This window comes from Phaethon lepturus, unplaced genomic scaffold (genome assembly GCF_000687285.1).
Source record: "Phaethon lepturus isolate BGI_N335 unplaced genomic scaffold, ASM68728v1 scaffold4399, whole genome shotgun sequence".
Lineage (NCBI taxonomy): Eukaryota > Metazoa > Chordata > Aves > Phaethontiformes > Phaethontidae > Phaethon > Phaethon lepturus.
Window position 1 is genome coordinate 1 of NW_010565397.1, and position 12,906 is coordinate 12,906.

Below are 12,906 nucleotides of genomic sequence, written 5' to 3' on the forward strand. Positions count from 1 at the left end.
AGGCGCAGGAGCAGGCAGTCCCCATGTGCTGAAAGACAAGCCAGTGGGTAAGAAGACTGGCCTGGCTGAACAGAGAGCTTTGGCTGGAACTCAGGGGGAAAAAGGAGAGTTTATGACCTGTGGAAGGAGGGGCAGGCAACTCGGGAGGACTACAAGGATGTTGTGAGGTTATGCTGGGAGAAAATTAGAAGGGCCAAAGCCCAAGTAGAACTTAATTTGGCTACTGCCGTATAAGACAATAAAAAAATGTTTCTATAAAAACATTAGCAACAAAAGGAGGGATAAAGAGACTCTCCATCCTTTATTGGGTGCAGGGGAAAACATAGTGACAAAGGATGAGGAAAAGGCTGAGATACTTATTGCCTTCTTTGCCTCAGTCTTTAATGGTAAGAACAGTGCTGAGCTGGAAGACGGGGAGCAGAATGTAGCCCCCATAATCCAAGGGGAAATGGTTCGTGACCTGCCACACCACTTAGACACACACTGGTCTATGGGGCCAGATGGGATCCACCCAAGGGTACCGAGGGAGCTGGCAAAAGTGCTCACCAAGCCACTTTCAATCATTTATCAGCAGTCCTGGCTAAGTGGGGAGGTCCCGGTTGACTGGAAGTTAGCATATGTGATGCCCGTCTACAGGAAGTGCTGGAAGGAGGATCTGTCAGTCTGACCTCGGTGCCAGAGAACGTTATCATCTTGATATCAGAGCAGATCATCTTGAGTGCCATCACGTGGCATGTACAGGACAATCAAGTGATCAGGCTCAGTCAGAATGGGTTTATGAAAGGCAGATGCTGCTTGACCAACCTCATCTCCTATGACAAGGTGACCTGCCTAGTGGATGAGGGAAAGGCTGTGGATGTTGTCTAGCTAGACTTTAGTAAAGCCTTTGACACCATTTCCCACAGCATTGTCGTAGAGAAACTAGCTACTCATGGCTTGGATGGGCATATACTTCTACTGGATAAAAAAACTGGCTGGATGGCCGAGCCCAGAGAGTTGTGGTGAATGGAGTTCAATCCAGTTGGCGGCTGGTCACAAGCAGTGTTCCCCAGGGCTCGGTGTTGGGGCCAGTTTTAATAACTTTACCAATGATTTGAACGAGGGGATGGAATGCACCCTCACTAAGTTTGCAGGTGACACCAAGTTGGGTGGGAGCGTTGATCTGCTGGAGGGTAGGAGGGCTCTGCAGAGTGATCTGGACAGGCTGGATCGATGGGCAGAGGTCAGCTGTATGAGGTTTAATAAGGCCAAGTGCAGGGTCCTGCACTTGGGTCACAACACCCCATAAAACGCTACAGGCTTGGGGAGGAGTGGCTGGAGAGCTGCCTGGTGGAAAGGGACCTGGGGGCGCTGGTCGACAACCAGCTGAACATGAGCCAGCAGTGTGCCCAGGTGGCCAAGAAGGCCAACAGCATCCTGGCCTGGATCAGAAATAGTGTGGCCAGCAGGAGTTAGGAAGTGATTATGCCCCTGTACGCAGTGCTTGCGAGGCCGCACCTTGAACACTGTGTTCAGTTTTGGGTTCCTCGTTGCAGTACAGACATTGTGGTGCTGGAACGTGCTCAAAGAAGGGCAACAAACCTGGTCTAGAGCATATGTTTTATGAGGAGTGGCTGAGGGAACTGGGCTTGCTCAGTCTGGAGAAGAGGAGGCTGAAGGGAGACCTTATCACTCTCTACAACTACCTGAAAGGGGGTTGTGGTGACGAGGGTGTTGATCTCTTCTCCAAAGTAACAAGTGTAGGATGAGAGGAGACGGCCTCAAGTTGCACTGGGGGGTTTAGATTGGATATTGGGAAAAAGTTCTTCACTGAAAGGGGTGGTCAAGCATTGGAACAGACTGCCCAGGGAAGTGGTTGAGTGACCATTCCTGGGACATGGTTTAGTGGCAGGTTTGACAGTGCTAGGTTAACAGTTGGACTTGATGATCTTAAAGGTCTTCTCCAACATAAATGATCCTATGATCACACACAGATGCTCACCCAGCAGCTAACTGTAGACGAAGACTGTAGATTGCTAGGAAACTACAGAGGAATGACGGAGCGGCAGTTATAGCAGATTACATGCCTGCAACTGTTGTGAGCATCAAACATTTAGGAAAAAAAAAAAAATCCCTAGCAAAAATGTTAACTTGAAGTTAATGTCCCAAAGAGCATTTTATCAGGGCAAGGAACTTTTGAATGTTTTCAGTTTCCCTAACTAGTTAAAACCCAGGGAACGTGTGACTGCACTAAAAAGTATTCCCAGCAAGGGGAAGGGGCAGAGGGGCAAAAATGTGTTTAATGCACTGATGTTCCTTACATGTGGCCTCCCCAGCAGTCCTACCCCACAGTACAGCGTATCAGCGCCAAGTCTGAGAAGTAACTGAAACTTACTGCCTCACTCTTGCCAAAACATTGTTTACATGTTTTTGTAAAGCAATCACGTAAAATCCAGACTGTCACCATAGTCCTTTCTGGACAAACATCCAACCCTTGTTTTTACTGACAGAACCATATTGATGGTTTCTAACCTGCTTCAATATGATAAGGCTGCTGCCCTCAGGAAATTATAATCATGCCATCTCTCTTGATTTGCTAAATATACCCTCTCAAATCTTGGTCCTCCTCTTCTCTGTCTGATTCTTTTCCCACGGGTGGCTTCAGTTCCACCAGTGTCATGCAGCTCTTCTCCCAGACACAGCTCATGCTCTAAGGGAAGCTTACAGTAGGTTCTCCACACCCAGCAAGCAGCCTCCTCAATGACAGCTGCCAGTCAGGCTTATTTATATCGTCAGTGATAGCTGCTCCTCAAAGTCTCTGGGCTTCGCTCCGCAGCTGGCCTCCAGCTCCCTGGACTTGCAGACATCTGAAACAGTCACCTGTGCATTTCCATTGCTACAACGCTGCTTTCGGCTTCTTTCTTTTCAGAAACTAGCCTGCAGCCACGAGCAGGGTTCACAACTATTCCCAAAAAGGACAGGCAGTCTAAACAGAGAAGTGATGCTGAAAGGCTCTGCATGTACAGTAACCATGTTCTGCCCTGCCTTTCATGGAATACTTGGCAGCTTGAACGCCTAGACGCGTTTACAAATGAAGCTTGAGTTTCAGAGTGCCTCAACTGTATAACCAAATTACAAAGTTTATTGGTATTTGACTACAAGCTTCCTGTGTCTATGTGCCAAAATTCTTAAAAGATCTTTCCTATCTATGTCTGAGTGAACCACTGTGAATACAATGCAAATGAGTATACACTGCCACAGTTCTGCTGTATGCTTCTGTCCCTGATAAGCCATTTTCTTATTACTGCACTGCAGTATTACCCTGTTTAGCTGGAAAAAAGAAAACTCACAAGTACTCCAGAACTGCCCTGATCTTCAAAAAGCTTCAAAGTCCATTGCTGGAGAAACAGCAGAAAATGTACCTCTAGTTTCTGAAAGATTAAGGTAGCAACAGACTACTTACAGCACCAGTGCCAAGCTTGCTATCAAAGGCTTTTCTTAACACCGATAACAAGTTACAATAAACTTTCATATCAGCCTCCAAAAAGTTGATACACTAGCACCAGGATTTAGGTATAAAACTAAGTTTGAAATTCAAGGCTCAATTTTGAAGAAGTTAATACAAGAACTAATTCTTGTGACCAATATAATGACTCAGTCATTATTCAAGAAAACATTTATGAATCAGAAATGGACATATATGAACATTATTTTAAATTCCAGATAAACTAATATAGAATTGATCTGTAAAAGGGTCTTCCTGCTGCTCCAGGTCTTTAGTCTACTAGCTGGTGGAAAATACTTTTCCTTGCCCAGTTTTTACAAGTACTTTGGAAGTATGCATTATTGCCCACAATATTTCCAACAAGTTATACCTCAGGGAAAAGAGAAAACACACTCTTTAACTGTTCAGATTACAGCATTAGAAAGAAAGTCTACACAAAATCATATACCACCGCAACATGAAAGAATTTAAAGATACTGAAAATGAAAGAGTAATCATCAATATCATTGTTGCATCTGTATAATCTCCAAGTTACAGTAATCTCTTGTACAGCATTTCTGTTAAGAAGAAAGACAACAGTCTGCAGAGTTGTAACCACCCATGCCTTTTAGTTTTAATGCACAAGTAGCTCTCAAACCAGACAGGTAGAATACTCATGAATGTACCTGGAAGATCTATCTGACATTTGCCTGCTCTCCATTTCCCTTTCTGACTTCCTTTCTTCTCTCCCCTCTCCCCCTTCCTCTGAAAACACTCTGTCTTGTGGCAGATGGACAGAGAACTCAATGCTTTAAGTCAATGAGAAGCATTGACTCTCACTGGAAGGGGAACACTCATCATTCTGCTGAATATCTGAAAAACAGGGCAAGAAGGGGAACAGGACTCCGGCATTATGTATGATTCCCTATGGATCTCTGCAAGGGACAGACCCCTCTGCAAGTGATAGTGAGAGGAAGGCTCTGGTGTCGCCTAGTAGGCAGCAACTCTGAGGAGAGTGATGAGGCAAGAAGGGCATGCAAAAGCCCCTGCCTGAACCTGAAATACAGGTTTAAAGTGAAGTTGAAAGCAAAATGAGAAACATGAGTGTATACACAAATGTTGGTGGGAACCAGTCCTATGGGTACAGAAAACAAGAGAGTTGACTGAAGAAATTTGAGATCAGGTGGTAAACACAAGAACAAAACCACTTTTCCAACAAAACAGTTGCACTATGTTTGGAGAACAATGCTTTATGAAACTGCAAACGCTACTATCTAATTCCATTCTCTTTATTTTGTCTTGGCACTACCTACATGAATGGAAAACAATTGCAAAAATAGATACATGCACTTCGGTTTTATTGGCTTCCAGAACATGACTGGAATGGAAGCAACAGTTCTAACATTCATCTTCTTTCAAACTGTGGTTTCCCTGAAAGGTGGTTGTTTCTCGAGCTTTTACTTAGCATGTCATTTGTATGTTAGCAAACAGAATTCCCAAAGTGTTTTTCCCATGCTGCTCCTGTCAGTCTTTTTTCTTTTATTTTTTTTTTTTGAGTGCCCAGTTGAAGGCTACTTCCAAAATGTATCTGTAAAACTTGCATTTGAATGCTCTTCATTCATAAAACAGATGGAAAAGTGAAGAGTAAGGAGGAGGAAAATGTACAGAAAGCAAGCAGACCTGTACAAAAAGCATCACGATGGAAAGCAGAGATCATTTGACTCTCCATTTCACCATAATAGAAATATTAAAAATAATGTTCTTTGGACTGTGTGTCACATTCAATTCCTAAAACAGAATATCAGCTACTGTGTTTCTGTCACTGCTTTTTGTAGACTGTTTGCATTATTTAGCTTTAAAGAGTTCAAGAGGCTCCTGATTGTTTCACTTCCTATTCCTTTCATTCTATTCTTCATCTGGCTGGGATTATTTTTTCCAAATGGTATCAGCAGGGCTGCCAGTCCCCAAGGCTCTTTATTGATCATTCGTTGAGTTTTATCTTCCTTCTGTAAAATCCAGGCACTTTCTCTGGCCATGGCTATAAATTTCTCCAGCTGTGGCTGATTAACATTCTTGCTGATATTAAGGTCTTGTTCAAAGGGATTCCAAATATAAAGAGGAGACGACTCAGGTTTATTTACTTCCTTTCCCTGCAGACAGCGTAAAGAAAAAGCCAAAGTTGCATATATGCATTATAGGCTGAGCAAATAACAAATCATTGGAGTTATTACATTAAGAGTCAAAGTATTTTGACCCAGTAGAGAACTTTTTTTTGGGGAAAAAAAAAAGTCATTATTAATCAACTTAATTTTCCTGTCCACCTGACTGTATGACTCCTCTGAATTCTCTTAGTGGCGGTTTTCCTTGCCACATTCAGCTTAGATTTCCTTCAATGTAAAGAACACACAACTACAGCTTAGCCTGACTTTTTGGCCATTCTCCCATTTGCTTTTCCACAAACCTCAGACTTCACTCATTGCAACCTCCTACTCCTATCTCCATTTGTGTACGGGCAGCATGAGTGTGTCATATTAACCTGCATAGCCCAGTTTGATAAAGACTACAAGCACTTAAACTGTTCAAACCATTCCTCTCTCAGTGCTCATTCAGAGCTAGTATAACAAAACAAGATTACTGCCTTGGCTGAAATTCCTCCCAGTTCCATCTGTCTTTTAAGTACAGAGCTATTCAGGTCATGGTCCATTTTTGGGCCTTGGTATAGTACAACTCAAGTTGTTGACAACTATGTAGTTTGCTATTTAAATGCACTTCCATCTCAGTGCTTATCAGTGCTACTTAGCTGACCTGCTCTGTATTACAGAACCTCTTCAAGCCTTCCACCGCACGCTCTAGCAGGAACCTACCAGCTACTGCTAGTCCAGGAAGTGTCCACATACATGCTACATACTTTTGCCCCAGGGCCAAGAGAACTGACTAGTTAAACAGAAAAACATCAGTGGCACAGACAATTCCCCTGACTAGCTCAGGCTCCAACACGTGTATATTTTCCCTTGCCTTTTTTAAGGCTTAATAGCAAACAAAAGTTCTCTGGCTTAATGAATCAGTTTCCAGGGTCAACCTGCAGCAGCAAAAAGCACACATGCCAGTAATCCATAGTGCTCAAGTAGGAAACAGCACGAACAAGTGTCCACACAGCAACATGGCACTGAACCCCCCGTCCTGTAGCAGCCCAGCAGGAACAGGTGTGAGTTAAGGTAGTTACATTTATATGTATTTCTATTATACTCGCTACAAACACATATCAATAAACAGCATGACTTAAACATATAAAGTAAACCAAAGCAATAGCACAGAACAACACTAAGTTGTAAGTATGCTTACTGTAGGCTGATATAAATTGCAGTAGGAAACTCAAGTGCCTAAAGCAAGTTTCAGAGCTCAGTTTTAAGTTTTAATGCAGACATTGTTTGGGTCTGGACTCCCAACTTTAAATGCAAAGCCCGTTGGTGTACAGCGTTTGTCACAGATTTTTGGTATGACATACATCATGACATTTAAAAAATTTTTCTCTCACAGAAGCAAAATAGCTTCTACTTTTTAAAACTGCCACTTTTATTACAGGGTTGTCAAGAAGAATCATACAGGCTTAGCATCAGAGTTTGTGCTTTCCAACAAATCCAAGTAATGACATTGTAACTGTTCTTAATGGTGCTGTAAGTGACTGGGCTCCAAGAGGAAAACTCTCTTCCTTCACAGAAAGGACTCAATTTCTGGATACAACCAATTTAAATGTATCTTGTACATACAGTTAGAAATGACAGAAACTTTTGCTTAGCGTATATAGTTTGTCAAACAGCAAACAGAGAAATTCAGTTGATAACGATATTAAAATCCATTTACCTTTCGAAGATTTATGGAATTCTTTCTGAAATCAAAGTTTCCAAAATATTCGAAAAAGTCACACAACAATACATCTAAGGGAAAGAAAGACAATAGCCATCAGTAACATTAAGGAAAAGTTTATTTTCAATATGCTCATTAAAAAAAAAAAAAAAGTTGATGAAGATTTACCTACCAAGCGCTTCTGTATTTTTTGTAGGTTTAATCTTGCTTAGATCACTAACAAATGAGCAATCATATCCTCCAACTACATGCTTGTCTTTTTCATCTGAAATAAAAATTGTGGGCATATTTTGAGGTGATAAACAATAAAATGCCATTGTATTTAATAAAATTCAGGTAACAGACATGACTGAATTCAACAAATGCTATCGTATTAAGTACATCAAAATAGGAGTTCACAAGTGAACTTTCAGGTTAAGATTCCACTTAAGTGGTTAAAGATTTAAAAGAAAAAAAAAATCTATGAACAGGCAAAGGAAAAGAAGCATAAGTAAATGTCATATTTTCAAAAGCCTACAGGAATAAGGTATATGACATCTTTGTATCTCTGAAGTTACTTCTTTTAAGTAACAAACCTGATATGTCTGCATACAGAGCTTTATTATACACTGAACAGCACAAATCTCTGAGGTTACAACCTATATGAGGGTTTCCAGAAAAATCAAAACTCTAAGTGTCCACCATCTTTTTCTGACAAACTTAAGAGAATTAAGAATATTCTTATAAAATTTCAGGAAAAGTGTTCTGTTTTATGTATAAAAATTCTTCTACAGAATTCTGATGGAAATGTTTAAACTGGTTTTAAAGCAACAGAACACAGACCTTTTTCTCCACTCAAAGCTTCCAAGGAAGCACGTCAATAAGCAGAAGGCATGAGTGAGGAATCAAGAACTTGGGGTGTCATTCTCTATGCTTTCATAAGATTTACTGAAGATAATACCCCCTGAAAGCTATGTACGAAACAGCCAGAACAGCTTGTTTGTGAAGATAGAAGAATTACTTGCAGATGGCCTGAACAGTCTCAAGGATACTACAAGTTGTGAAGAAAAAATATAGCCTTTCTTTTAAACATTTGGTATCTATAAAACAATACACATCATATCAATCTGCACAAAATCCTTAACAACTGCAGAGACATTTAAGATCCTACAAGTCTTCTAAAAAACAAAATAAAAAATAAGTAAAAACCAGCCAGCATGGAAGCATTGAGCAAATAAATGACTTAATTATCTGAGGCATAGAACAAGCCTATCCCCTCTAAATAGAATTTAGTATTGTATTAAAAATGGATTTATTTTGCCTTTAAAAATGCATTATTTTCACCAAAAAATACAAATAAAACATGTATATTCCCTCAAACTTAGCGCACACATACTATGCGTTACTATTTGAGAGCATAAAGAAATTGCTTGAGCTTATTCATCACTTTAGAGAAAACAAATGTGAAAGTCACTTCAATAAGCACATAAACAGCTGTGCTTACCTGCCAGTTCTTTAAGTTGGTTTAGTGTTGGAATGACAGGTGGTGATCTCTTTTGCAGAAAAAACAGGACCATCATGGTCAGAGAGAAGTTTGTAATCCAGGTACCAGGAACACTATTTGTAAGTCCATGAACACGGGCCCAACATCGTACACTGAACACTAGTGCTCTTACACGGGAATCAAGACAGCCATAGATATACAAGAGTTCTGAACTTTTTATAGCAATGCTGAAGAAGAAATGAAAAGTAAAAGACATGTAAATAATGAGAGAATTGTGGAGTACCAGGTGCAGTGTTTGTTGTTCAGCCCTAGAGCATCAGTTACAAGGGACAAGGGTATCCATAAAAAAAACCACACTTAACTTTTATGCATTTAAAAAAATAGAAAAGAATGCCTGAAATTGTCCAGGATTAAATACTTGGTAGTTTTCCACAGTAAGAAGGACACAGTTATGGGTAAATAATAATACTGCATTTACACTGTTTCCTGTTTCCTTTTTCCACATCACAGTGCAAGAAAAAGAAAAACAGAAAATAATGTCCATCAAATATGCAGGAGTAAAACTATGCAGAATCAAAGTGAAAAACATAATTTAGCCACAATTGGCTTTGAGGTACATTCAATGATATCTCTTATCCTAACATATAATAAAATACAACTGGAACTTCTTTTACAACTAATACAATAGTGCACTGAAAAACACATGAAGTGCAGAGATACAATGAAATCTGCAGAACAAGTCAATTTGGTAATTTTCAAATGACTAGGGTTTGGTCCTGCTGGAAAAAAACAACTATTCTGGAAGGATAAAGGTTTTTAGATGGATCAGGTTTTGACCTGCTTCATCATATGGTCATACAAACATTGATGTAAGTGTACAAATGGGAGGGCAAGAAAAGGCAGGAAAAAAAATGGAAGTATAATGTGAGAGCAAAACTTACTTTGGGGTCAGTTTTAGTCTAAGGTGCTTGTTGAACTACAGTTGCAGGAGTTTTCACTCCCAATCTCACATTGAATTTTTCTAAAAATCCATCATGGCATTTTGGGGAAGTTTACCATGTCAAAGTTTTGTAGCACCTGGACTTCTAAACTTCCAACAGTGAAGTGCTTCCTTGTGTCCAGCAGAGGTTTGTTCTTACTCCAAATGATAACAAGACAACACACACGGTCCCAACCAGCTAAACCATTAGCAGGGAATTACAAGGAAGTTTGCACAGAATTGCATGCTGACTTTCACTCTGGCTGTATATACAAAAGTAATTTTATTCTAAAACATTTGCTCACTACTGCCTTAACAACTCCTGTATATTCTGAAACAGAATGTTGGGTAATTCAGAAAATTCAGTCTAGGATCTGATTGTATCTGATATAGGCAAATCACAAAATCTGCGCTGAAAGTCGTATCAAAAGTCTTCTGAAAGATAATCACTCATAATTTACTATTTCCTAAAAACAACGAAAAGGGTTAGTAACTAATTTTCGATTACGTACCCTTATGCCCGCGCTATGGATGTATACTGGATTAAGGTGAGTATTTCTTAACAAAATAAGTGACAGCAAAACAAATCATATGCTTTACTGTCAACCAAATGAGAGCAAGCTGGAAGAGGAAAAAAAAAGACTCAAAAAGAGGTATTTCTAAGAAGCCTGCTCCCCCTATTGGGCACTGCTGTGAAAGGTCCTAAATGACAGTAACACTTCAGACTCCGTTTTCTGATGCAGTGAGTTAATTTAGCATTCAAGATACCTTGCCAGCAAACAGGTGTATGCAGGCCCTTAAGAAAACAAAAAGGACACTAAAATAACTAGAAGCCCACCCAGTGAAAATTAATATAATGGAGCTGCTTAATCTGAAAAGCGAACAAAAGAAGGCTGTGCATATACATGAAGGGAAGTAATGACTAACGAACACCACCTTCTTTCAATTCCTTATAAGCCAACCCTATCGTACAGAGTGGTTTTCAAGTCTTCAGTTTCAGCTAGCAAGTATCTCCTATGCTGGAGAAAGATATCTTAAGCACATTAAAACCTGAGGTCTAGAAGTCAAAAATACCCTTTTTACTTTCAGAGCCAACATTCACATTTGTAAGAACACAGAAAGGAGTAGACCAAACAGTTTTCATTACAGGTTTTCAGAACCTAAGTACATTAGTATTCTTCCTAAACTTTTTAAAACCAGGTCTCACCTGTTGCTCACTGACAGATCACACTGGAATCCTGTTGGTTGATGGGAAAATTTCACCAGCGGGCAGCGAGCATTGAGTATCTTCTGTACGCTCACACATCCAGGACCAAAATTATCAAGGCAATCACCAATCACAGAAAGAATTTTCTGCGTTGCTAATCTTTCAGATGGTAATCTTTTCATTTGATACTCCATTTCGAAGGGACCTTTTTTCTAACACAAAATTTTAAAAGTAAATTTTTAGTTCTGGAACCAGAGACATTTAGGAATACTTCTGAAAGGCTACACCAATTTGCAAAGGAGTCTGTACAAAGAGAGGTTGAAAGACAAGAATTATTCAAAGCAACCCACAGAACCTTAAAAGGGTAAAAACATATTACTTTCTCCTTTATATTCTTTTTCAGACATTCAATTTTTTCAGGTTAATAGTGATGAACTTAGTGTAAAGTTATTTGTTCAGATGAGGGTATAATACTACTACATCTCGCTATTGCCTAAAACAAGTAATTCTGGAATTCCCAAAAGACCATATATGCTCTGACTGAAAAGAGGAGCACACGATTAAATTAATAAAGAGGGGCAAAACACAACCAAACCACCATTAATTTCAAACCACCAGCAATTCCACTTCAAATCCTCAAAGAACAGTGCGTTATTAGTGAATCAAGTAGCAGTGTAAAGGAAAATATCTTTTTCATTTAAAAAATTTAAAGATTTAAGCATGCAAATTACTTAATCCTTCGAAATTAAGGTAAGTTTCTGTAAGAGTTAAAATAATCACTTCACATCAGACAGTTTTTCTGACACACAAATGTGGAGATGTATTTTGACAACATCAGACATTAATTTTCCCGTAAGTCTTTGTATTTGAAGTGTCATATTTATACTTGATACCTTAATAAAGTAACTTCATACCTATGAAATCTCTGTCCTCTCTCTAAGTTTTTAGGCCTCAGCTAATTTTCCTTGTTAATCCAATACTTGACACTGACCCACCTTCCCCCTTGGAACATGTCATGAGTGAATGCGTACTATACAAACAGTGTTATGCAGTGACCTAATGTCCTGGTTTCAGCCAGGATAGAGCTGGTTTTCTTCACAGAAGCTAGCGTGACAATATGTTTTGGATTTGGGATGAGAAAATGTTGATACCGTGCTGATGTTTTGAGCTGTTGCTAAGCAGTCAAGGACAGTTCAGCTTCTCATGCTGGACTAGCAAGAAGGCTGGGGGTGCACGGGAAGCTGCGAGGGGACACAGCCAGGACAGCTGATCCAGGCTGGCCAAAGGGATATTTCACACCATACAACATCATGCCTAGTACATAAACTGGAGTTGGCCAGAGGGCGGGAATTGCTGCTCGGGGACGGGCTATCCATCGCTGGGTGGTGAGCAATTGCTGTACTGGGCATCACTTGTTCTTGTACATTCCTTTCTCGGTATTATTATTGTTGTTATCACTGTTTTTCTCCTTCTCTCTTGCTGTCCTATTAAACTGTTTTTATTTCAACCCATGAGTTTCTCCCCAATTTCCTCCACCGTCCCACTGGGGTAGGGGGGAGTGAGCAAGCAGCTGCATGGTGCTTAGTTGCCAGCTGGGACTAAACCATGACACCTAACTAGTCCTCTGAGGCACAGATGAGGTTACTTTTGTTGTCACCAGGTTAGCGCAAAGAAAATACGCACTCACAGACAGGCGAAACAATTCAGAAGTTATGGACCTTGCAACCTTTCTCACAAACTCACTTTAAGTGCCGAATTTCTGAGTTGCTCTGGCTGGAGAGCTGCTCTGTAGAAAAGGACCTGGGGGTGCTGGTTGAAAGCTGGATGAATATGAACCAGCAGTGTGCCCAGGTGGCGAAGGAGGCCAACAGCATCCTGGCCTCTATTGGAAATAGTGTGGGCAGCAGGAA

At 40.2% G+C, this 12,906-nt stretch overlaps 1 protein-coding gene across 1 annotated transcript in view; it reads right to left on the minus strand.

Annotated features, from left to right (window-relative positions):
* Positions 1–4,889: 4,889 nt before the first annotated feature.
* Positions 4,890–12,906, minus strand: part of MTPAP (mitochondrial poly(A) polymerase) — a gene marked incomplete at its 5' end in the record, with an annotated part of 12,712 nt that continues 4,695 nt past the window's right edge. Inside the window, 5 exons of the mRNA XM_010295162.1 lie at positions 4,890–5,613; positions 7,325–7,398; positions 7,500–7,592; positions 8,811–9,037; positions 10,997–11,208. Coding sequence (XP_010293464.1) covers positions 5,269–5,613; positions 7,325–7,398; positions 7,500–7,592; positions 8,811–9,037; positions 10,997–11,208 — 951 coding nt within the window. The remainder of the gene's footprint in view (positions 5,614–7,324; positions 7,399–7,499; positions 7,593–8,810; positions 9,038–10,996; positions 11,209–12,906) is intronic.